General features: G+C 46.4%; 1 protein-coding gene across 1 annotated transcript in view; it reads left to right on the forward strand.

Moving 5' to 3' along the window:
* ZNRF3 (zinc and ring finger 3) overlaps window positions 1–24,110 on the forward strand; it is a gene marked incomplete at its 5' end in the record, with an annotated part of 146,342 nt that overhangs the window by 89,532 nt on the left and 32,700 nt on the right. The window contains one exon of the mRNA XM_079717417.1: window positions 1,322–1,447. Coding sequence (XP_079573543.1) covers window positions 1,322–1,447 — 126 coding nt within the window. The remainder of the gene's footprint in view (window positions 1–1,321; window positions 1,448–24,110) is intronic.

Genomic DNA, 24,110 nt, shown 5'->3' on the forward strand with positions numbered 1-24,110 from the left:
TTTCCTATTTGCTACTATAACAAGTTACTACAAACTTAGTGGCTTAAAGCAACACAAACTTAATCTCTCATAGTTCTGAAGGTCAGAAGTCAAAAATGGGTCAGCAGGGCTGCGTTCCTTGTGGAGGGTCTAGAGAGAATCCTTTTCCTTGTCTTTTCCAGCTTCTGGAGGTGGGCCGCCTGCATTCCTTGGCTCATGGCTCCCACCTCCATCTGCTGAGCACATCACTCCAACCCCTGCTTCCCTGGTCACATCTCTTCTGTTTCCACGATTCCCTTTTTTCCTTGTAAGGACCTTTGCGATTACATTGGGCTTACCCAGGTAATCCAGGATATCAAACTTAATCACGTCTATAAAGTTTCTGGTGCCTTGTAAGGTAATGTATTCACAGGTTCTTGGGATTAGGACATAGATGTCTCATGGGCCATTATTCTGGCTAACACAGTGGATTCTTTAGTCTCTTGTATCTCTAACATGCCATGACTCTAAAGACATATTTCTTCCAGTTATTTAAAGAGCTTAACACTGTGCTAGACTCCTTCATGTCTTGGTAAGTTAGGTTTATCCACAAGGACTTCCTCTTCTCAGATGGTTATTAGGGATTCTGGGGTCTGATAAAACTCAATACTAGAACTGTGAGCACAAGCCGTAGTACCATTCTGTGTTCAGGCTTCCACTAAATGCACTTTTACTAGTAAAAATTTGACAGTGCTCTCCTACCTATCTTTGATTTTGTGTTTTGCAAATTTTGAAGAAACCTCAAAGAATTTCACCTGTTTTCCAGTAACCAGGGGTAGCCTTTAAACAGCCTGTTAATTATCCTGGTGATTCTGCCGTATGTCTAGTGGTCTCTCCATAAATTCCTGAATGTGTTTCGAGGTCCTCTTGCATCAGTTGAAGTAGATGTGTTGTTAAGGTCTGGAAGCCAAATAGTTTTGGATGCTAACCTAGCTCGTCTCCTCTGTAGCTGCCACTGAATGTTATGGTATTTCACAGCCATCTAGACCGGGATTTATGTGGGAGTTACGCTGTCTCTCTTTTCCTACATCCCATTGGGTGGTGTCCACCTTGGGTGACCACTGCTTACAAAGCAGTGAGAAAGTATCTGTGAAGTCTATTTGTAATGGCTCTATTGTGTTCTCCCCAGGGCTCAGCTCATTGTACTGAAATAGGATCCACTCAATGGGTTGAAAAATGCATCCCACCGATATGACTTTAAGTTTTGAGGTTGTTTTTGACTGTTGAGTCTGAGACGTGCACACCGGGAGTCAAGCAGGTCTGCAGCCTGCCTACTGAAGTTTTCTTTCCATTTGTTTCCTAGATGCACCCACTGGGCCTGTGTAATAACAATGACGAAGAGGACTTGTATGAATATGGCTGGGTAGGAGTGGTGAAGCTGGAACAACCAGAACTGGACCCGAAACCATGCCTAACTGTCCTCGGCAAGGTAAGCACCAGGCCCTCCGAATTGCTCCCGTTTTGATTGGTGTTCTCCACACCCACATTTCCCCAATTCCTCAAATAGCCGGTTACAGAGAAGAGCCTTGCTGGCACAGCACTCTTTCCTGGCTGAAGTCATGTCTTGGAGCAGCCCCTCATGGTACCCAGAAGCTCGGGCTCTGATGGCAGCTGCCAGCCTCAGAGTGGGCTCCACCCTGCCCACTGTGTGGCCTTGGGCAGGTCACTTCCCCTCAAGGAGTCTCAGTTTCTTCTCTGTGAACTGGGTTGATAATAGAGATTCACAATCCCTATCTTACACCCTTGGGGCCAGATATTTCAGAATTCTGAGATTTGGGGCATTTAGAAAGGTATTAAGATGCACATATTTTGTATTTAGGAACTCCCAGGAGATGTGGGGCCATCCTCAGGAACCAAACACATGCATATTTGTGTAGCAAACTACATGGATATTCACATTAAGTGGGACAACTAAAATCTAAATAGCCCGTGTTAGTTCAGGGCAGCTGTGCCTCCAAATGAGTTCAGGACCATTAAGTTTCGCTGCCAAGTAAGTTCTGAAAAGACTTTGGGGTTGTAGAGCTTTTTTGGTTTCAGAATGGCAGACAGCAATTATGGTCCTGTATTAGACCTTACCTCATAGGATGGTTTGCAGGTGAGATGAGATACAAACGTCTAGCAGAGAAAGCTCTCCAGAAATGTTCACTGCCATTGGCTATTGTTATTCCGTTTAGAAGTACTAAAAAAAAAAAAAACTTTCTTAGCCTCGAGGGTCAGCATTACCTCTGGCTGCAGTATAAGATAAAAGACAGAAATACATTTACTTTGGAAAACCAGCTGTCAATGATCTTAAAATATGACAGATAACACCCTGTTTTGGGTTTTTTTTTTAATTATTTATTTTTGGCTGCATTGGGTCTTCGTTGCCACGCGCAGGCTTTCTCTAGTTGCAGTGAGCGGGAGCTGCTCTTCATTATGGTGCGCGGGCTTCTCACTGTGGTTGCTTATTTTGTTGCGGAGCACCGGCTCTAGGCGCGAGCTTCAGTAGTTGCAGCACGCGGGCTCAGTAGTTGTGGCACACGGGCTTAGTTGCTCCGCAACATGTGGGATCTTCCTGGACCAGGGCTTGAACCCGTGGCCCCTGCATTGGCAGGTGGATTCTTAACCACTGTGCCACCAGGGAAGTCCCAACAACCTGTTTTAAACTGGATCATTTTGTTAAAGGGAAAGGTTTGGAGAAAGTTGTTAGAATTTTGGTTGGAGGAAAGGTAGTATACCCTAAGGGTAGTGTTATTGCTTGGGTATTTTTTATATTCTCAGAAGCTGCTGTTCTAAGTATCATGGGGAGACAGCTGGGGGGAAAACAGTCCTGGTTCTGACCTCTTGAGGAGATTCAGGCCAGAGAAGAGGTGGTTTTGATGTAGGGAGCCTTTCCCACAGTCAAAGCTGTCCCAGCCAGTGTCTCCTGAAAGACTTTTGGCCCAGGAGATCCTCATGGATCTAATCTGTGATGTTTGTGTCCCACTTGTCTTCTGAGTAGCTTCCGACCACTTGTCAAGTTCCCCTGCCCTTTTATAGAAGGAGAAGAAAAAACAACAACAAAAAAACACAGGGACTATTACCTGTTTGGTTTATAATTCCCGAAGTTGAATCAACGTGTTTTAGGCAGCCCAGGCCCCAATACTTCATCGTTTAAACAGTTGGCCAGAGCTGCCTAATGATGCTCAGAGAGCAGTGACCCTCTTGAGGATACATTAGTGTTTTCCTAGGAGAAATGCCAGCTCCATCCAAAGATTAGGCACAGTGCTTTCCTTGTAGGTAGCACTCTCCTAATAGAATATTTTCTCCTGTACTTAAGCTGCTGCTACGCAGGGCTCAGCAGCTCGGCTTAATTTTGTGTGCCCCAGTCTAGTGGGTCTCCACCTTACGCATCTGTCATGTCTGTAAATGGGTTGGAACAGGGCCCCTCGGGGACACCCCATGTTCTCCCATGGCCTAGTGGTGTTGAAGTCCCTCAGAGAACCCAACTGCTCCTCCTCCGCCTGGGACAACCATGTAGTGGTTTGACTTGAAGAGTTTTGTATGGTTGGCCTGCCGGCCTGTGAAGCCACAGGGAATAAAAACCCTCGACATATATTGCCTCATTAAGTATTTCTTGAGTTTATTCATTCACCAAGTATTTATTGAATGCAGGAGCCCAGGAGCTAAGCTCATGGTTGTACCTGCTAACAAGCAGCACCCTGCTCCATGTTTCTCTGTGTTTGGAGAAACATGTTTCTGTTTGGAGAGGCTGTGGTGGTGGCCAGGCCGTATTTGCACGTGGTTAATTACTGAAATTTGGCTTAACACCTGAATAAAATCATTAGCCAACCCGCTTGGGCCAGACAAAGCAAGACGATTTAGCTTTTGCTTAAAACCTGGGTTGGTACAGGAGGTACAAAGAGTCAGGCATGTCTCCCTCTCCCTCCCCTTCCTCTTCCTCTTTCTCCCTCCCTCTCTTCTGCTCTCTCACCTTGTTCTTAAGTGTAGTTGTTTTCAGCTTCAATTTTATTAACTTCGCTGTGTTTTCTTTCTTTCTGAGCCCCCAAGTGCAGTGGCAAGAGGCTAGGGTAGGAAGAGCAAAGTGGTCCTCATGTGTGGCCTGCTCACCTGCAGACACACAGCATGGTTTTCTACCCTTTCTTTGCCCTTAGTGGTGAAGGCAAGAAGGAGGCGGGCAGCTAAGAGAAGCACGAAAGGAAGACGCTATAGCCAGGTCCCCGTGGGGGGTGGGGGAGGGACTCCTCCGTGTAGATGTTGAGACTTGCTGAAAACCATAGACGGGGCTTCCCTGGTGGCGCAGTGGTTGAGAGTCCGCCTGCCAATGCAGGGGACACGGGTTCGTGCCCCGGTCTGGGAAGATCCCACATGCCGCGGAGCGGCTAGGCCCGTGAGCCATGGCTGCTGGGCCTGCGCGTCCACAGCCTGTGCTCCGCAACGGGAGAGGCCACAGCAGTGAGAAGCCCGTGTAATGCAAAAAAAAAAAAAAAAAAAAAAAAAAAACCATAGACGGCGGGGAGGATGCTGTCGGGCGTTTGGAGGAGCCTGGGGGAGAAGGGGGAGGGCCAGACGCAGACCCCTCTCCCTCCGCCATCACCTACCCCCATTACCCACCTGCCCACAGAAAGTGCCATGGGGTGAAATGTTGAAAATAACAGAGGAATGTCCTAAATTAAGAAAACGTAAATGCCTCTCCAGGAGTTCAAATAAAGTTTCATTTTAAAAGGGAAAGACATAAACTCATCACCTTGGTTTATTACTGAGTGCTTTTGAACTCCTCAGAAAAGGAACACTATAAACTCATGAGAGGAAAATGATTTATGATCCCCTCCTTATAATCTTTTTGATTCTGGAGGAGGCAGGGCAGACAGTCGGATCAGCTAGGGGGGCAGAGTTGGGGTGGGGGTGAGCTCCCCCAGAACGTAGCAGGCCAGGGCACCAGGCCAAGCCCTGGGCAAATCCCTTCTGCTTTCTGGGCCTTTCTTTTCCACTTCATGTGAAGAGGCTGCTCTGGGCTCCTTGACTGTCTAACATTTTGAACTTCTGTATCATATTAAAAATCTCCCCTTGACATTCTAGTTTTCGGGGGTTTCTAGGTGCAGCCTCGAAAGGCTCTGTTAACCTGCAACAGTTTACGTCCTTGGAAATTGAAACAGAAAAAAATAGACGTTACTGAGCAGCTTGCTATTAAAAGTAAGGGTCTTAAACCATCCCCAAAGTGCAGGAGTCTGTGTTTATGCCCCAGGCATTTTAACCCTTCAGTTCAAACAGTGTTTATTATTTAAGCATCTTACGGGATTGGTAAGACATTGGAAGGTCGACTTTAATAGCTGTGGTTTTCTTATGACTCTTCCACCTCATGGAGAGCCTCGTGGCAGGGAACACACAAGACGTGCTCAGAGCTAACACAGCCCGCCTGGCCCAGATTCACCAAACGTGGAAGAAAACCAGCCTCCCTCCCTCACACCCCACGCTAGAGTGGACTCATAGGGATGGTTTTGAAGGGCAGGAGGGACAACAGGCATGAAATTGGCTCTTGCCAGTCCTTGGGAGGAGAGCAGAAAGTTAGTAGAAAGACAAGAAAAACAAGGGATTTAGGTCAAAGAGATGCAGCTTTGGCTGAGAGACCTCGAGAAGGTCACTTCAGTTCTTGGGGCTTATGCTGCCCTTGTCACTGTGTTGGGGGTACTGCGAGGGGCCCTGAACACAGAGCCTGGCTCTCGGGGGACGCCCGGCAAGAGTGTAAGAGCAGCCCTCGTGTGGTGGGTGCTCGCCGAATGCCGAGAGCTTTCCGAGCAGCGTCTCCTCTCGTTGTCAGGCCAACTCTGGGACCGTGTCCAGATTCCCATCTTACGATGAGGAGATCTCAACCTAACCTGAGATCCAACGGCTTCCAATTGCTGAGCCGAGATCTGAGATCAGGACTGTCACGCCGCCGCATGAGCGCTGGTTTCTTCCTCCTTCCTCCTTTTGCCTTTGCAGGTTTTTCTAGATAAAAATCGGATGCGTTTCAGTAGTCGCTGGCTGGGCAAGGACTGTTGGTTGCATTGAATAGAAACCGTGCTTGAGCTGTGTTGAGCCAAAAGGGGAATCTGCTCTGGAAGCTCCTGAGTGTCGTCAGGGAGCCCGTGATGGGGGTGCTGCTGCTCCTCTGGAACTGCCGACCGCAGGGCTTAGGTCTTCTGGGAATCTGCGTTATTCCCCACCCCGCCACCTCCTTGGTCGGGGACAGCGCCCCAATATCCCTTGGCCTGTCGCTCTTGGTTTCAAGTCTAAAGGATTCCAGAAAAGGGATTTAGTGGCCCATCTTGGATCAGGTGCTCACCTGTAGTCTGGTCAGCTGTGATCCGGGGCTGGGAGCACACTGCGACTGCCCAGCCGTGTGTGTGGCGTGGGTGGAAGGTGTGCCTTCCAGAAGGAAGCTGGTGGGGGCAGTGCTGGGCTACCGTCCCCAAGCAGCCCCCTCAGTCACCCAATCACGTGTGCACTCACAAGCCGCTGGGCGATGGCCTCAGTTTATCCCAGGTCGGTCAGAGAGGCGCCAGTTAGAAGGCCCTGCTCTGGTTCCTGTGTGCTGGCAAGAGTCACCTCCTCTTGCCCTGAACCGAGGGCCAGTCCCTGGCACAGACGGTAGTTGTGAGTGAGGAGAAGCACGTCCCCGGGGCGGGAGGGGTTGGGGCTCTGAGGCGGGCGTGTAACCTCCAGGAAGAGGGCGGGAAGAACGGGAGCAAGTTCCTCAGGGGGCATTGAAAGTCGCTGGGGCAGGAAGAGGGTTTCGGATGAAGGAGTTTCCTCTTCATCCCCCAGGAAGCTGGGAGCCACTGAAGGTTGTGGGGATGTTCATTTGGCAGTGTGTCTAGGCTGGTGGGAGAGGAGAGGGTCAGGTTACTCTGCTGGTGGGTGCTTCTGGAGCTGAATGGGCCCAGACGTCAAGTCTCTTGAGCACTTTGGTGAGGCTCTAGCCAGTGACGTTGCTTCGCCTTCAGATTTCCCGGCTCTTCATCTCACCTCTCCTGTTTCCACCTGCAGCAGCAGCCTGGCCGAGCGCACGGCAGGTGGACACTGCCGGGAACCACCGTGCCTGTGAGGCAGGGGAGCGGCTTGGCGGTCCTGGCTCTTCTGATGAGCAGCGTGAAACCCGGTGGCGGGTGGGGGGGTGGTCGGTGGAGAACTGAACCCTTGAGTTCACTCCACCGACCCACATCCAGCCCTCGGAGTGTCTAGGTAACTTCCCCAAAGAGAAGACCTTAGTGACCAAAGTGACCGCAAGGCAGAAAGCAGAATCAAAGGAATTTAATTTTTTCAGGATGGTTGGGAGGAGAGGGAACACATAATGGTTAAGACTGGGATTTAGTCATCAAACTAACCTGAATTTAATCCCCAGTTCCAACCCTTTAATCCATGTGACCTGGGATGGTCCCTGAGCCCCTCTGCCCATTTCTACCTCTGGAGACAGGAACCTCGAGGCACCTCAGGGAGAGAGTGTGTGTCAGGTTCACGCGTGGCTGGAAACACAAATTAGCAGCTCCTGGTGCACATCCTCTCTCCCTCCCTCCCTCCCTCCTTCCCTCCCTTATTATCCTTCAGTTTCTTTCAGCACTCACAGTGCTGTTACTTAAATAGTCAGATCCTTAGAGACAGAAAATAGAGTGGTGGTTGCCAGGGCTGCGGGAAGGGGAGAATGAGGAATTAGAGTTTAACGGGGCCGGAGTTTCAGGAGGAGGTGGAAAAGTTCTGGAGATGGGCGGTGGAGGGGGCGGGGGGCTCATCGTGCCCTTCTCGTTCAGAGTTTGGTCACAGATGGGTGTTTCCTGCAGTATTAGGTGCCCCGGCCCTTAGGCCGAGCGCAGCCTAGCGCTCCTGAGAATGAGATTCCCCGCTCTGTCTCAAGAGCAATGGTGGGACTAAAATCTTAGGGTCTGACTTGAAAGGAAGGTGGTGGCTGACTGGAGCAGGGTCTCAGAGCAGCTGCCTCCATCACAGGCATTGGCCTCTTGAGGCAGGGAAGTGAGTGTGATATTTGCCACAGACCTGAGCTCAGGATGCTGTGACTACCCACAGCTCATTGCCGTGGTATCCTTGGGAGCGCCTGTGCTTGGGACACTTACCTGTGTCACACCTTCCCAGAGCATATTACCTGAGGTGTCTTATTGCAGCGGTTCTCAACTGGGGACGTACACAGTGTGTGCGCACGTGCGCGCGCGCGCGCACACACACACACACACACACACACACACACACACACACTGCCCCAGGGGACATTTGGCAATATCTGGAGACATTTTTGGTTTTCAGACAAAAATATCCAGGCAAGTATGGGGGTGGGGCTGCTGCTCAACACCCTACAAAGCACAGGCCAGCCCCCCTACAACAAAGAACATTCTGGCCCCAATGTCAGCAGTGTCACCATTGAGAATCCCTGTCTTTCTGTGACACGTTTTCTCTCCCTAAGAAGACCTTAAATTCCACTTCTTCCTTCATCCTTTGCTTCTCTGCCCTGCTGGCCTCCAGTACAGAGACAGGTTCATGGTGTCCTGTGGGGTGTTCGTTGAAGTGCACGAGCAGTGTTAGAGCACGTTTGCATTTCCACGTGAGGAGTGCAGGGAGCACGGTTTGCAACTATGCCGCGTGGCTTCACGATCTGGGCTCCCTGCGGTCCTCTGCGCCCCTCAAGTTAGGCCAGTTAACCTCTCTTGGTCTTCGTTTCTCCATATTGCCCTCTGTAAAGATAGCTGTGACAGTTAAAAAAATGATGTGTGTCAAGTTCTGGGAGTGTGTGAATACTCAACAAATATCAATTTCCTCCCTTCTCTAAACATACTCCTGAGGTGAGGTGGGTTTCTGGTTGGAGAGGAAGTTTGGAAGGCTCTTCAGATTTATTTTAAGGAGTACTTGGGTAAATACCTTCCATATTTGGTTAAAAAGGAAAGCAAGAAAGGAACTTAGTGAAAGAAATCAGATCAGGAGGAAAAGATTGACATGATATGAATGGAAAAAGGAAAAACTCGGGGGCTGCCACTTTTCTTCTAAGGTCATGTGTCTGATTTGAAAGTCACAAACTTTTAATCTGATGCTTTTCTTCTATGCCTAAATCTTCCAGGAACCTCTTGGTTAAAAGGCTATATTAAGCACAAGACTTTTTTTTTTTTTCTTAAACTAGGTCTGAGACATTTTCAGCTATAAAAGGCTAACTGAAACCATTATTTGAAATCCTCTGAAAGACTTAAGGGAGTTTTGAAGATAGAGTGAGTGAACAGAACAAATAATGTTTCTGCCAACCCAAGGAGCACAGGCTGATGGCCATCTCCCCAGCCTGGGGGAAGCCTGGCTCACAACACTCCTTCTGGTCATTGTCCCCTCTGATTGAGCCAGGCTCTCAATAGAGCAGGGGCCACAAATGAGGCTGTCCTAGGAGACTAGGACTGGTGTGACGAGCCAGCAGAAAGACCATCAAAACCAGCTGATGACCTTGTCGACTTTTGAGAGGCCATTTAGAATAATAAACGAAGTTAAAACCTAACATATTAAGTCATGATAATATGTATAGTACCTCCTAAGTCAGGTGACCTGAATCTCTCATACCTGGAGATAAGCCCTAAAGTTCCATCTGGTCACTGTTCTCAGAGAGAGGGGTCTTGCACACACCTGGCTGTGTGCATGAATTAACCCAAATAAGCAGCAGCGGGCTGCCCCTCGAGTGCGTTTCTGGCCACATCCAGGGGCATTTCAGATTTGGCGGGGGGCTGTCTTGACAGTGACTGCATGTAACTGGTTAACGATCTACGTGGAGAACCTGTGCACGAGGTTTGACCAGCTCACAGTCTAGGGCACTTGAGCTGCACCTGTGCAGGAGGGCGCCTGGGTGCCCAAGCTGGGCGGAGAGACCCATTGGGTGAAGACGTGGAGGAACGGGAATACTGGCCAGATCTTGTCTGCTAACCTTGGTCATAAGACCTTCTCAGACTGCGGACAAAAGCCACTTCTTTGCCTCGTCCTCTGTGTTTCGTGTTTGTTCCCCTTACAGAAAGCACCATATTTCATTTGATAAAAGGTAGCATTCAGCTCTGGTGATCTGATTTTCCAAATCAGACCTTGGGCTGTGTGTTCTAATACTTTCTGTGCTGTTTTAAGTTTGAGGCAGTCTAAACAGTTGGGATACTGAAATCCTTTAAATTCTGCATCATTTTTGCTAGTTATAAAAATAATAAAAGAGTATCAACACATTCCAGTAGTTCTATGTACTGCTGGATGCAATAAAATTCTAGTCAGCCTGAAGAACTTTGGCTGTTTCTTGGCATGTATAAAGCCCTCGGCCTTCACTATTACACCTTACCCAGTTGCTGATAGATGTTCACAAATGTATCAACTCTTAACTGAACCTCAGAGAAAAGAATGTGGAATATGCAAGGAACTTTTGTTACCTTGGCTTGCTCTTAATCAAATTTTAAAGGGTTTAGCTTCAAAAGCTTTCCTTTTCATCTATTTGTAAGCATAGTAGATTGGTTTTTTAAGTGAGTTATTTTCTTAGTGTTTTTCCTTTTTTTAGAGTTTCAGTTTCTAGAATCTTAACATTTTTATAACCCCTAATTTTAAAGGTATACCCAAAATTTATAGCATTAACTTATTTTACTGTTTTTGTAACTAACAAATTTTCTGGTCCCTTTGTCTTTTTTTTTTTTTAAGTGTGTAATTCTCATATTCCTAGTGCCAGGAACAGTGCCTGGTACATATAGTGGGCACTCGGTAGATATTTGTTGCATGAAACAATTAATTATGGAGAATTTAAGAATAGAAGGAAAAAACCCAACTTTAATTTTGCTCCTTTAACACATGTACTGTCAATCTTGGTTTATTCCCTTCCAGTCTTCCAGGGAACCCAAGTCTGATTTTTAACGTAATTATTATGAAGGTATGAACATCTGTTCTGCCTTTTCAAACTTAATAACATATGCTAGTCATTTTACCAGTTTGCTATTATCTTCGTAACCTGTCATTTTATTGGTTGCATAACATGACAATAGAACATACCGTGATGTAGTTGACCATACCCCCAGCGTTCAGTAATTAGATTGCTTCTGTTTTATTTTTAATCCTTATAAAGAAACCCAACTGAAAGCTTTCTTTATGTAAGATGGGCTTTTGGGGTTTTTTTTCCTCTTTGAATTACTCTCTCATGGTAATATTCCAGGAGGAGATTATAGATGAAAGGATATGAACATTTTTTAAATGATTCTTGGTGCAAACAGTTACAAATTGCTTTTCAGGAAAGTTCCCTCAGTTTACCTTGCCACTAGTGAAGCAAGAGTGAACCATTTTCCACAGAAACAATGCTAACATTGACTGTTATCATTAATGTTTCTTTACTAGTTTGAAAGATAAAAATAGTACTTCATTGTTTTCATTTGCATTTCTTTGATTATTAGCAAGTATTAAGCGCCAAGCATTTTTCCATCTACTAATTAAATTTCCTCTCTTGTGAATTGTCTATTCTGGTCCCTTGCTCATTTATGGGTGGTTCTTAATGTGGGTTTTTTTTTTTTTTTTTAATTTTATTTACTTATTTACTAATTTATTTATTTATTTATTTATTTATGGATGGCTGTGTTGGCTCTTCGTTTCTGTGCGAGGGCTTTCTCTAGTTGCGGCAAGTGGGGGCCACTCCTCATCGCGGTGCGCGGGCCTCTCACTGTCGCGGCCTCTCTTGTTGCGGAGCACAGGCTCCAGACGCGCAGGCTCAGTAGTTGTGGCTCACGGGCCTAGTTGCTCCGCAGCATGTGGGATCCTCCCAGACCAGGGCTCGAAGCCGTGTCCCCTGCATTGGCAGGCAGACTCCCAACCACTGCGCCACCAGGGAAGCCCGGGTTTTTTTTAAATAGCAATGTATTAATTCCTTGTCATTTTGGAATTTTTTTTTTTTTTTGCTGTAGGCGGGCCTCTCACTGTTGTGGCCTCTCCCCTTGCGGAGCACAGGCTCCGGAGCACAGGCTCAGTGGCCATGGCTCACGGGCCTAGCCGCTTTGCGGCATGTGGGATCTTCCCGGACCGGGGCACGAACCCGTGTCCCCTGCATCGGCAGGCGGACTCTCAACCACTGCACCACCAGGGAAGCCCTTGGAATATTTTTAAACTGGCCCTTTTGTTTACTAATTTTTTTTTTGTTTTAGCTCTCTTGGCATGCAGAAGTTTAAAATTTTTACATAGTCATCACTCCATCATGATTTCTTCTATTGCTTTTAAACTTAATTATTTTCTTCCCTCCCTTGCAAGCTTAGAATCATTTTTGCCTTTTCTACATTTTCTGTGATCACTGGTTTTAATATATTACACCTTTAAATCACTCAAAATTTATTTTGATGTGTAATATCAGGGAGTGGCTAAGTAGAGTCTCTTTCTTTCTCAAAGTTGTCATTGCCTTCATTTTATGTATCTTCCTCCTTTTAAAAAATAATATATTCTGTTCTACTGAATTCTGTAACAGAATCACATCCTGTGTTATCTACTGTCAAATTCTGTATCCCTTTTTGGGCCAATACCACACTGTTTTAATTTTTGTTGTTTTAGAACACAGTCCCAGAGTTAAGTGAAATATGCTTACGAACACATTTAAAAGAATTAATCCATCGGTAAATCAACAAAGCAAATGCCTGTTTGTGGTATTCTTTAGAGCAGGGAATCCTAGTTAATCCTCATCCTCTCCCACTAAGTGAGTATATCATAACCCTGCCCCAACTCTGTCAGCATGGGGAGCTGCTTTCAGAATCTGTTCATTATTGTAATTGCCATATTCAAGTTTCACTCCATTCCAGCACGCACACAAAATTTTTATTAGGAAATGTATACTGTGGTTAAAACCAACTACTAAGCCTATTTCAACTTTCGGTTACCCAAGATTGTTTCACCACCAAAACTTTTCTACCCATTTCTATTCAAGAAATAGATGATTGGACTCTATACAGAAATAGAACAGAAATGACTGACCAGATTGTTCCCACATGAAGGCTTCTTTTTTTCTAAGTGTCCAGTGGTTTTTAGTATATTCATAGAATTGTGCAACTACTACCCACAATCAATTTTAGTATTTTCATGTTCTTTATATATTATAGATACAAGTCCCTTATCAGATGTCTGAACATTTCCATCAACCCAAAAAGAAACCCCTTACGAGCCATCATCTCCTTTCCATCCTGGACATTCCGTATAAATGGAATCATGCAGAACGTGGTTTTTTGTATCTGTTTCTTTTTGTTTACCATTATGTTTTCAGGGTTCATCCATGTTGCAGCAAGCAACAGTACATTATTTCTTCTTATTGCCAAATAATAGTTCATTGTGTGTTTATTGCTTGTTTATCAGTTGATGGACATTTTGGTTACTAAGAATGATCTGTGAACATTTGTGTACGTGATTTCTTTTTAAAGATTTATTTATTATTTATTTATTTTATTTATTTTTGGCTGCATCAGGTCTTAGTTGCAGCATGCGGGACATTTGTGGCAGCATGCGGGACATTCGTTGAGGTGCGCGGGCTCTTCATTGTGGCACACGGGCTTCTCTCTAGTTGTGGCATGTGGGTTTTCTCTTCTCTAGTTGTGGTGCGCAGGCTCCAGGGCACATGGGCTCTGTAGTTGTGGTGCGTGGGCTCTCTAGTTGAGGCGCACGAGCTCAGTAGTTGTGGTATGCAGGCTTAGTTGCCCCGCGGCATGTGGAATCTTAGTTCCCTGACCAGGGATCGAACCCGTGTCCCCTGCATTGTAAGGCAGATTCTTTACCACCGGACCACCAGGGAAGTCCATGTGTACATGATTTTGTGTAGGTATAGGTCTTCACTTCTCTTGGATAAATAACTAAGAGTGGAATTGCTGGGTCATATGGTGACTGTTTAACCTCTGAGGAACTGCCAGACTGTTTTCCAAAGTGGCCACACATTCTGCATTACCGCCAGCAGAGTATGATTTCTCCACATCCTAGCCAGCACTTGTTATTATCTGTCTTTTTGATTACAGCCATCCTAGTGGGTATGAAGTGGTATCTCATTGTGGTTTTGATTTGCATTTCCCTGATGGCTAATGATGTTGAACATCTTTTCCATGAGCTTATTGAAGGGTTGTATATCTTTGGCGAAATATCTCTTCAGATCCTTTGCCCACTTTTTAATTGATAATTTATCTCTTTATTATTGAGTTGTAAGTGTTCTTTATGTATCCTAGATACATGTCCCTTATCAAACACATGATTTGCAAATATTTTCTCCTATTCTGTGGGGTTTCTTTCACTTTGCTGATAGTGTCCTTTGAAACATAAAAGTTTAAATTTCAGCAAAGTTCAGTTGATCTATTTTCTTTTGGTTTCATGCCTAAGAAACCATTGGAAAACTCATTCTTTTTTTTTTAATTTTATTGAAGTATAGTTGATTTACAATGTTGTGTCAATTTCTGTTGTACAGCAAAGTGATTGAGTTATACATATATATATATATATATATATATATTCTTTTTCATATTCTTTTCCATTGTGGTTTATCACAGGATGGAAAGCTTATTCTTTCACTGAGACCCACTAGTCATCTTTAGTGTGGTATTTTACATGGTCGTATATTTAAGGCCCTTCTGGGATTTGTAATAAAGAATTTATTCTCTTTCCTTCCAGAAGCTTAAAGCTAACAGAGGGCCAGGAAGCACTGGTCTCTCTTCATCGCCAGTCCTTGTCTTGAGCTGCTCTCCAGATCCCTTGATTTCACTGGGGTCATCTGAGCCACTACAGTCTCCACGTATCCTATGGCAGGTGGCTGGTCCAGCATGGGGCAAGGAGTGGTGAGGACTCCTTCAGTTCCAGCTCAGTAGCTGAATGACTGGGTTAAATATATGGAAAGGCAGCAGAGCTACTGCCCAGCCTTCTCCTTTTTTTTAGCTAATGATGGTTCTGGAAGATACTGGCCTGCCACTTCCTAGAATCCCAGCAAATGCCCATGAATATGGGTACTACCGCTGACCAGACTTAGGGACCCGATTTCTTTAGGGTTTAAGGTTATATTCTATCAGGTTTAAGTAGGGAAGACAAGACAGTCTATCAAAATAAAGGGAAAAGAAGAGCCAATTTCGAAATGCTACAGAAAGGATGTAGGCGAGTGACAGCTGTCAGTAAGGCTCCCACCTCCGCTGTGCTATTAGTGCCTTTGAAAAGACAATAGCTCAAAGGTCCCATTTTAGAACACTCAAGATCTTGAAATGTTTCGAAAATAATTTTTCTCTCAAAGGGTTCCTGATGAGCACCAGACTGTGAAAATAATTCCCCCTAACTGATGGCCACGCCCCTGTTCTCAGAAGAGGGTGTAGGTACAGTCTTCGGGGTTGAGGGTCATCAACCAGGATGCTGTGCTCCTAAGAGCAGCACCAACAGGCAGTGCAGGGACCTTCCACTGAGTTCTAGCCGTAACCCACAGCCTGTCTGGAAGGCCTGACTTCACTCAGCCTTGGCAATCAGAAAGCGCCCGGCAGAAGTGGGAGCTGATAGACGGGCACACATGGCAGAGGAGCTGGTGGTGCAGTGACTTCATGCCTGCTAGACCTGAGACTTTCCCCAAGTTCTTTCTCAGGGGGCCAGAAGCACCGAGAAAAGGGAAAAAAGTTTTTGTAGTTATTTCTGTGTCATTTATAGCATCTGAAATTCATCTAAGACCCTGCAAATACTGTTTGTTGTTCAAGCACCCCATTTTTCCTGTTATATAGTCTTGAGTTCCTCTGCTCATATTACAGTGCTGTTAGCTTTTATATCATGATTATGTTAAGATGGATAGATCGATCCATCCATTGATCGATAGATAGGAGACTAGATGCAATTGGCTACCACACAGAATGTTTACTTGACATGGAAATGGACTCTTCCCTAAAGGTCAAAGTAGAATCAGTTTGTTTTGCAAAAGGATTACTTGTAGAATTGCTTTCAGCTATCCACACTGCCCTGCAAACGAACGCCCCCCACCACCAAAAAAAAAGACAAATGCAGTATACACCCATCTCTTAAGCATTGTATTATGTTAAGAAGGTGGTACTCTATAAAGCTGCATCTCTTACCAGGCCCTCACCCTCTTTATCCCTCTGTGCTATTGTCATCTCTGCTTAGTTTGGACTCTCTTCTATGAATGAGAGAAAATAAGAAAATTGCCTGTTTTAGGCAATGCAGGTGTGTTTCAGAGATTTAGAGTTAAGAAGTCAAGTAAATATTTTGGCAGCCCAACAAAGGTAAGCAAGGGAGAACGCACCTCATCGGCTTTTCAAATTACAGGCCTGTCCAAACACTGCCTTCCTCAAGAGCTGCTGGTCAGGGCCAAAGCCTACCCTGCTCGGCGGTGGCGACAAGGCCGACAAGGCCTGGCCGAGAAGTGGGCTCGCTTCTCTCACTGACCCTGGCCCTGTGCCCAGTAGGACGCTGTTGGCCTTTGATCCTTCCGACCTTCCGACCCGAGGGGAAAGATACTTATCAGTAAGGGAGAGATCTTTCCTCCTTAACAGATTCTAATCACATAGCTTCCTCTTCCTTGCTGAAAAAATCCCCAATAGCTTTTTCTCCCTCTTTTAAATTGGAATGCTGAAGAGACGGGGCATAGCATCTCAGATAACTTTTTCAGTGTAACTTCATCCATCTCGAGGGTTAGGAGGTGGACAGCTATGAAAGAAGACCCGGAAGTAGCATGTCTCAGGGGGGCTGGGCATCCAGGCGCACCCCAAGTGCATCAGTCTAGGTGGCTTCTGGGTCTCCTGGTTTAAGAGCAGAGACATCCCAGAAGGAGGTTGCTCTCACCTGCTAGTGGCATGTCTCCTCCATTCAAGCTGTGCTTTGTGTCTCTTCTAACAGAACGGCAGACGTGAAAACTCCCTCTCTTCCTTGCCCTCCCCCAGTGGCTTCCACTGGATCACCTTGGCAGGGCCTCATCCGAGGAGGGCGGGAGGGCTGGCGGGAGGAGGGTGGTGGCTGCACCAGCGGCCCCTTTGATCACCTCCCTCCCGGTTCCAGGCCCCGCCGCCAGCAGGCCAGCCAAAGGCCCGGCTCTACTGATCTGATGAGGTGCTGAATAGGACCCGAGGGGCAGTGACGGGAGCGAGAAGAAAGCCTAGGGAATGAAAAGGAAACCCTGTGAACCTGCTTGGCTTCACTGGCCAGATTTTCCTACCAGGGAGCCGCTCAGTTCCTGCCAGCTCAGCCGCCTGCCCCTCACCCCAGCCCCTCCTGTCTCTGCTTTTCAGACCCAGTGTGTGTTTTGTGTTTGAATCATGGCTGCTCTCCCTGGTTCTCAGGCTGGGAACCCACTGCGCCTGTTTCCATGGTCACTGGGAAGCTCTCAGCGCCATGTGCTTCAAAGGGAACCTTTCCCCTCCCAGCGCTTGAGCTGCCCGCCCCAGGCGGCCACACAATAAGCAGCTCCTCCGAGCCAGGCCTCTGACCCTCGCTTGCCAGGAGGAAAACCTTGCCTCTGCCGAGTGAGGCTGTGCAGCCTTGCAGAAATACCCTCAGCAGAGCGTGTGGATGTGCACAGGGCAGGCGAGTGCACGTGCACGCCCGTCTCGCGTGCCCCTGCTAGATTTGGATGGGATGTAGAGATTACAGGTGGTGAGCCTCTGGGAGCCTTTCTGAAGTTGAAGGAAAAAACAAAGCCTAAGCCCCTTATAACTGGAAGAGAGGTGGCCTCGTTGGGGGTAGGAGAGGGGAAGGAAGAGGAGGCTTGGACTGAGGAAGGTCATGGGACTGGCAGGCCATGTGAGACTTTCTCCGTTAGCCTTTGGGGTCAGCAGAGAATGGAGTCAAGGCAGGTGGCCCTGGCTTCCTGTCCCCAGAGCCAGGGTGAGGCGGGTATCTGCTCACTCCTCCAGGACCACGGATGCCCGAGCAGTCACCCTGCCCCTCACCTCCAGGTTTGACTTTCATCTTTGCTTGTTTGTTGAATAATGCAGAGGAGTGGAGCCTCTCACATTGTTTGGAGAGACAGAATCAGTGTTAACCATCTGGGAGGGCTGCTGTACAGTGATGCTGGAAGTAAAAGGTGAATGTCCTCTGCAAGCTCACCTTTCAAATGTCAAGCCTGCCCCCCTCGCTTGGGGCCTAAGATGTTAATTTCTGCCTTGAGCTTCCTGAACTGGAGCATGTGTGGGAAATTGGATGTTTCTCCAGCTGTTAATTTGGTACCTATCTTTACCTTTTGTAATATTTTGATGGTACCTCCTCTTTTTCTCTTGCTGATTTGCCCCTTCTATAAAAACTGTATCTCTTTCCTTTTTACAAAACTATCTGAAATGGTACTTCTCTCATTTGCACACTCAGATGATGAGGAAGGACATGCAAGGATGGCACAAGTTCTGTGTATTAAAAAATGCCATCATCACCATGTCCTGTTTGGTGGGCAGACTACATGCTCCAAATTGTATTCTTACTAGTGGGAGTTGGAGACCTTGAGCTGTTCAGAGTCTGGCCGTGGCCATGGGGTCCAGGGATAGCTGTTCACCCAAGTGCATGCTCCTGGAGGTGATGGCTTCCCTCATTCCAGGTTCTGAGCCAACTCTCTCGAGATTCTTTATCTACCTCGACATGCAGAAATTAATGGTGGTGTGATTTACTTTGGCCCTTTTAGGTGTCAGGCATGTGTTTTGAAGAAACTAGGAAAGAGAGGTTATAGGGTTCTCGATTCACTTGAACTTTTTGGGTTTTCTGTCTTTCCTTTCTCCCCAGTGTCAGGCCTAACTTGGGCATAGTACTTCAAGGCTGAATCAATGAGCACCATTTTCTTTCTGTGTGTTCTCAGGACAGAACTAAATGGGACGGGCGTGGGATGGCAGGTGGAGAGTGCATTGGTGATGGCTCTTGACTTGAATTTAGCAGTTCTTCAGAAGAAGGTTATTGGATTTTCACCAGTTATGCTAACGACTATCCTTGTTGGCAGCTTTAATAGAAGGATTAGGAGAATTGGATGTCTCTCACCACTCGAAATTGATTCTCCAGTTCAGTTCTATTGTTTGTCCAATTTCTGTGGCTGTGATAGTATAGGGAGCCAATTAATCTTTTTTTGTTACCAAGAAGGTTTATTCAGTTATTGGGCCAGTGTTTGTCATTTAAGGTGCAGATGTGTACAGGATGTTAAATTTACCTGATGGCTCAGAACTACAGCTTCCCACATACTCCTTTGCCCTGGTTGCCATGGTCCCTTGATCTACAGAGGTAGCTTCGGGGTGTCCACAGAGCTGCAACCACCCTCTGGGCACTGCAAGGCCGTCATGGGGAGAAAATCAGGACGGACTCCTTCAGGTCTTTGCTTATACATTGCTTTCTGTTAAAAGTCTTTCTGGGTCTGTGGTGTGTTAGCAAGGGAGGGCTTCACAGAAGAGGTGAAACTGAACCTTCAAGAATGGGTGGGTTAGGGGTAAGAAAGGGATGCAGGAAGAAACGCCAGGAGTGGGGCCAGCAGGAGTAGCCTGCTGGTGTGTAGTTGGTGTGTCCCAGGGTGGGTCAGAAAGAGCGACTTGACCCGGCCCTGTGGTTTTAGTAGACAGGAGATCCCCTTGGTAGGGAAGGCATTTCCAGGGAGTGTGTCAAGAGGTGTGCAAAAGAGGAACACACAGTGGAGGGGAGGGGCACGTGGTCCCAGCAGAGGGAACCAGGATGTGATTAGGCCTAGAAACAAATTCCCAGTTTGGACATTTCTATGATGTTGCTGTAAATTGCTATTCTGTGGCAATTTAAGTAAAAGAGAGGAATAAAACTTAACGTATCAGAGGCCTTAAAATGTAAAATCCCAGAGAAGTTTTACATGATTGAACTAAAGTGGTACTTGGTAGAACCTGCCCGGCCAACGTAAAACACAAACAGAGCTCTAATTTCCCTTCCCTGTGGCGCTAATTCTTTTTACCCTGAATCTTCTCTCTCTCTCTCTCTAAATTGTGGTTCAATATATACATAACATAAAGTTAGCATTTTAGGCATTTTCAAGTGTGCAATTCTGTGGCATTAAGTGCATTCACATTTTGTGCCACCATCACCACCATCCATCTCCAGAACGTTCTCATTTTCTACAGTTGAAACTCGGTACCCGTTAAATACTAACTCCGCATTCATCCCTCTCCCCAGCCCCTGGCAGCCACCATTCTACTTTTTGTCTCTATGAATTTGACTACTCCAGGTGCCTCATGTAAGTGGAATCATATAATATTTGTCCTTTTATATGCTTTTGACTTTGCATAATGTCTTTAAGGTTCATCCATGCTGTAGCACGTATCAGAATTTCCTTCCTGTTTATGGTTGAGTAATATCCCACTGTATGTATACACCAGGTTTGTTTACGCGTTCATCCCTCGATGGACATTTGGGTTGTTTCCATCTTTGGGGTATTGTGAATAATGCTACTATGAACACAGATATACAAATGTCTCTTTAAGACCCTACTTTTGGTTCTTTTGGGTATATTCCCAGAAGTGGAATTGCTGGGTCATACGGTAATTCCATTTTCTACAACAGTTGCACCATTTTGCATTCCCACCAGTAATGTACACGGGTTCAATTTCTCCACATCCTATCAACACTGCTTGTTTTCTGTTTTGTTTTGTAGAATAGTCATCTTAAGAGGTGTGAGGTGGTTTTTCACTATGATTTTGACTTGCATTTTCCTAATGATTAATGATGCTGAGCATCTTTTCATGTGTTTATTGGCTATTTGTATATCTGCTTTGGAGAAAGACTATTCAAGTCCTTTGCCCATTTTTTAATTGAGTTGAAATCCAGATTCTCCAGTTTTTTTTTTCCTTTTGTGGCCTGCGCTTTTGGTGTCTCTTCTCTCTCTTTTGCACTTGCTCCTTAATTCATCATCAGCTAATATTTTCTTACACATAGAAAGTTATACAAGCATATCTTACTACTTGGTCTTGGTTCAGAATTTACTGTTGTCCTGAGAATTCCAGAAAGGAAGAGAAATTTTGCTTCCTGGGCCAGGCTCTCAGGGACTCGACATGTTGGAAGATGCGCTGTTGTGGATACAAAGAATGATACGGAACTGCACAGAAGGTTCCAAGGCTGTTCCTAGGCTGGCCACAGGGGTCCAGCAAGCTGGCTGCACTATTCTGTGGTTGACCCCTTGCAAATGGGGAGCTCCTGTCCGCCTCCGTGGCCAGCTGCCACCAGCCCCATGGTGTGAATGGCGAGGAAGTGGGGGCTGGCAGCTGGCCGGGCTCCAGGATGCAGCCTTTGCTGGCGGAGAACCAAGGTGGAGAGGGAAAACACTCTTGTGTATGAGAGAAGTAGTGCCAGTTCCAAAACCTATAATTCCCAAGTTTAAAAAAGAAAAAAAGATTTTTCAACCAAACTGTGCTTTTATCTTTGGATTCTGAATGGGAGATTGTTCACACAGCTAAGCTGGCTGCAGAAGCCAGGCCAGTTAAAACAATATGCAGGCAGCTCTCCTCCAAGTAACCAGAAACTGTTGGCTCAAAGGACCCTGAACCGAGGAACCAACCTGCTGGGAGACGTTTTCCAAGTAACTCCAAGCAACGGCCTGAATGTAAATTCTCCTGCTGGGGAATGGCACTTTGGCAAATGAAGACCCTAATTAGAGATGGAAGGGTTTCTATTTTGTTTTTCTTTAATCCTTACCCTGGGGCCTTTGCAGGGCTGCCATGTCTCTGCTTGTGTGCAAAGAAATTTCCAGCTTCTCTTTGTAACGAGATCCTCTTTTGGGAAAGAAGCAACAAGCTGACAATGTGGGCCCACCACAGCCGGGGGACCCCACCACCAGCCTAACCCAAAACAAAGAGCTCGGTCTGGGCCAAGAGCTGGGTCACCTGGATTGGCTGGTCGTTTGAAGATGTTGGCCAAGTTGGATCCCGGGCTGTCCCCCTGCCCCATGAGATGCTCAAATCCATGCTTAGATTGCAAGTGAAGTTTCTTAAGTCCCGAAGGAGAACAGTGAGAACAAAATGCAAAGCAGTGAGGGGGAACTGCAGCTCTGAGGTGCCAAGGCCAAGGTCGAATTGGCACTGGGTGGTGGGATCCTCTTATGTCTTCAGCCTTGCATATGAGTCTATGCTTCTCGATCTTGGCCATGAAGCGGAGGGGCTGTGCTCCTTTCAGACTGATCACCTCTTAGTTCTAGATTATCCGGAAGTATCGCGTGTGTAGAGAATCCACATACACCCGTTTTGTTTTGTTGTGGGTACATCATTGACTTGCCCAGGGACCCTCAGGGGCTAAAATAGATGATCTCTCTCATTTTTACTCTTTTGTCCTAAAAAGACAAATGAGTAGTGTTCTCTGGGCCCAAAGTGTAAAGCTGTTGGTAAATGATAGAATCAATTTTAGACAATTCTAGATAATTACCGTGAGCACGAGTGATGTGCCTTTTCCTAGCTGATCTTTGAGGCACATTCGTCCTTCACGTTGGTAAGTGTGGGAAGGGCATGTGAGAACTTTGTGTGCCTGAGCATTTTATGCACAATTGAGGGCTGTTACCTTATTCATCGTTAAGTTCACTGGGTGCTTGTGCCTAATTGACTTTAAAAGTTCATAAGGGGAAATTACACTTTTTGGAGTCAAATGTGTGAAGCACACTTCTCCTGAGTTCCGTGCTGAGCCCTGGGCCGCACTCTGTCCAGATAGAGTGTCCTCTGGTGTTCACAGCTCCGGCAGCCAGTTGATACCCGCCTTTAAGACGAATACACTGAGTCTTGGGGAGGAGACTTACCCACAGCCACCTCCTGGCTCTGTCCAGGTCCTGAGGTAACTTCAGACCTGCTCTTTCTAGGCCACGCCAGCTCCTCTTTGCCCGTTAGTTCTGTCCTTTGAATTAGAAGCTGAGCCTACAGACGGCAGTTCTTCTTCCACTTGTGCATGTGTAACAGGACAGACAGATTCCTGACCAACAGTCCATGCCCCCCACTGGGGGGGAGCCCAGCGCTGCCACCCATTCCTGGTTGTCGTGTGCCAGAGGGACGTGTCCACTGTGTCTGTTTCCCACAAGCCCTCAGCTTGCTCAAACTGTCTGAAGTGAGGTTTCAGGGAATCCCAGGACGTCTGTCTTCCCGCGCCACGCCTGTGGTTAGGCCGCTGTAGCTCGGCCGCTGCCTGGCAAGATGATGCCGGTGGAGAGTATCCTGTCAGTGCCAGCAACTGGCCCTGTTCCAACCTCGCATTCGTGCTTCAATTTTCACTGGGGCTTGTAGAAACTACTTAAAGTCATTGGGAAATGAGTAGATCCAGAAATAAAAAGACAACTAAGTTTTTAGAGGCCACATTGATCCTTTTAAAGAGATAAGACAAAAGAAAACCTTCCCACCATGGCCTCAATTTATCCTGTCGCTCTTTGGGGAGTGTGGTGCTTAGGTGACAGAATGTGGTAGCAACTTGACCCTTGTTGTTATAGAAAATCTTGGCCATGTTATACACTCACAGCTAATTTAAAGCTGTATCAGACCGAAAGGAAGGTATATGATCATTTGCATGTCAACTTGTACCTAATGATCAGCTTAAACCGTTGCCTGCTAAACTTGTGATGACAGTGGGCTTGGAAAGGGACTCACGTGTCAGGAACCGAATTCTATCACAGATTTTCAATTGCTGGTGTAGCTATGACACGGAGAAAATTGAACAATAGTGGATTTACGGCAATGATGCTTCACTCCGTTAGCATGAGGAACTGGTGGGGTGGGCCTGGGTTGGAGTGGGTACCATTCTCTAACATAAGCCACCACAGGCGTCACAGAATATTGGTGGTGGTCTTTCCCAGAACAGCCTAGCATTGTTAATAATGTTAAAATATCTCCATGCTCAGAAGAGAAAAAAACAAAACAGTGCAAAAGTCTTCATAGTCTTAATATTGTTCCCTAAATATCTTTCCCTGTATTTTTCCTCTTGCCCTGGTTATTTCCATGTTGCCAGAAAGTCACACAGACGTGCGAGGGCTGAAACAACAGTGAGGATCCTCGCCCAAATCTTGCCCCTAGGAAGAGCTGAGAAGTGTCACTCGAATTACCACTGTTGTTTTTCTTGCTTTGTGCTTCCCCCTCCCTGCCACTTTTAAAAATTGTTTTTGTTTGTTTGTTTGTTTAACAAGGCAGTTTAATAGTACTGGCATCTTTGGTGTCACT

The sequence above is a fragment of the Hyperoodon ampullatus genome, assembly GCF_949752795.1.
Source record: "Hyperoodon ampullatus genome assembly, chromosome: 13".
NCBI classification, from domain to species: Eukaryota; Metazoa; Chordata; class Mammalia; order Artiodactyla; family Ziphiidae; genus Hyperoodon; species Hyperoodon ampullatus.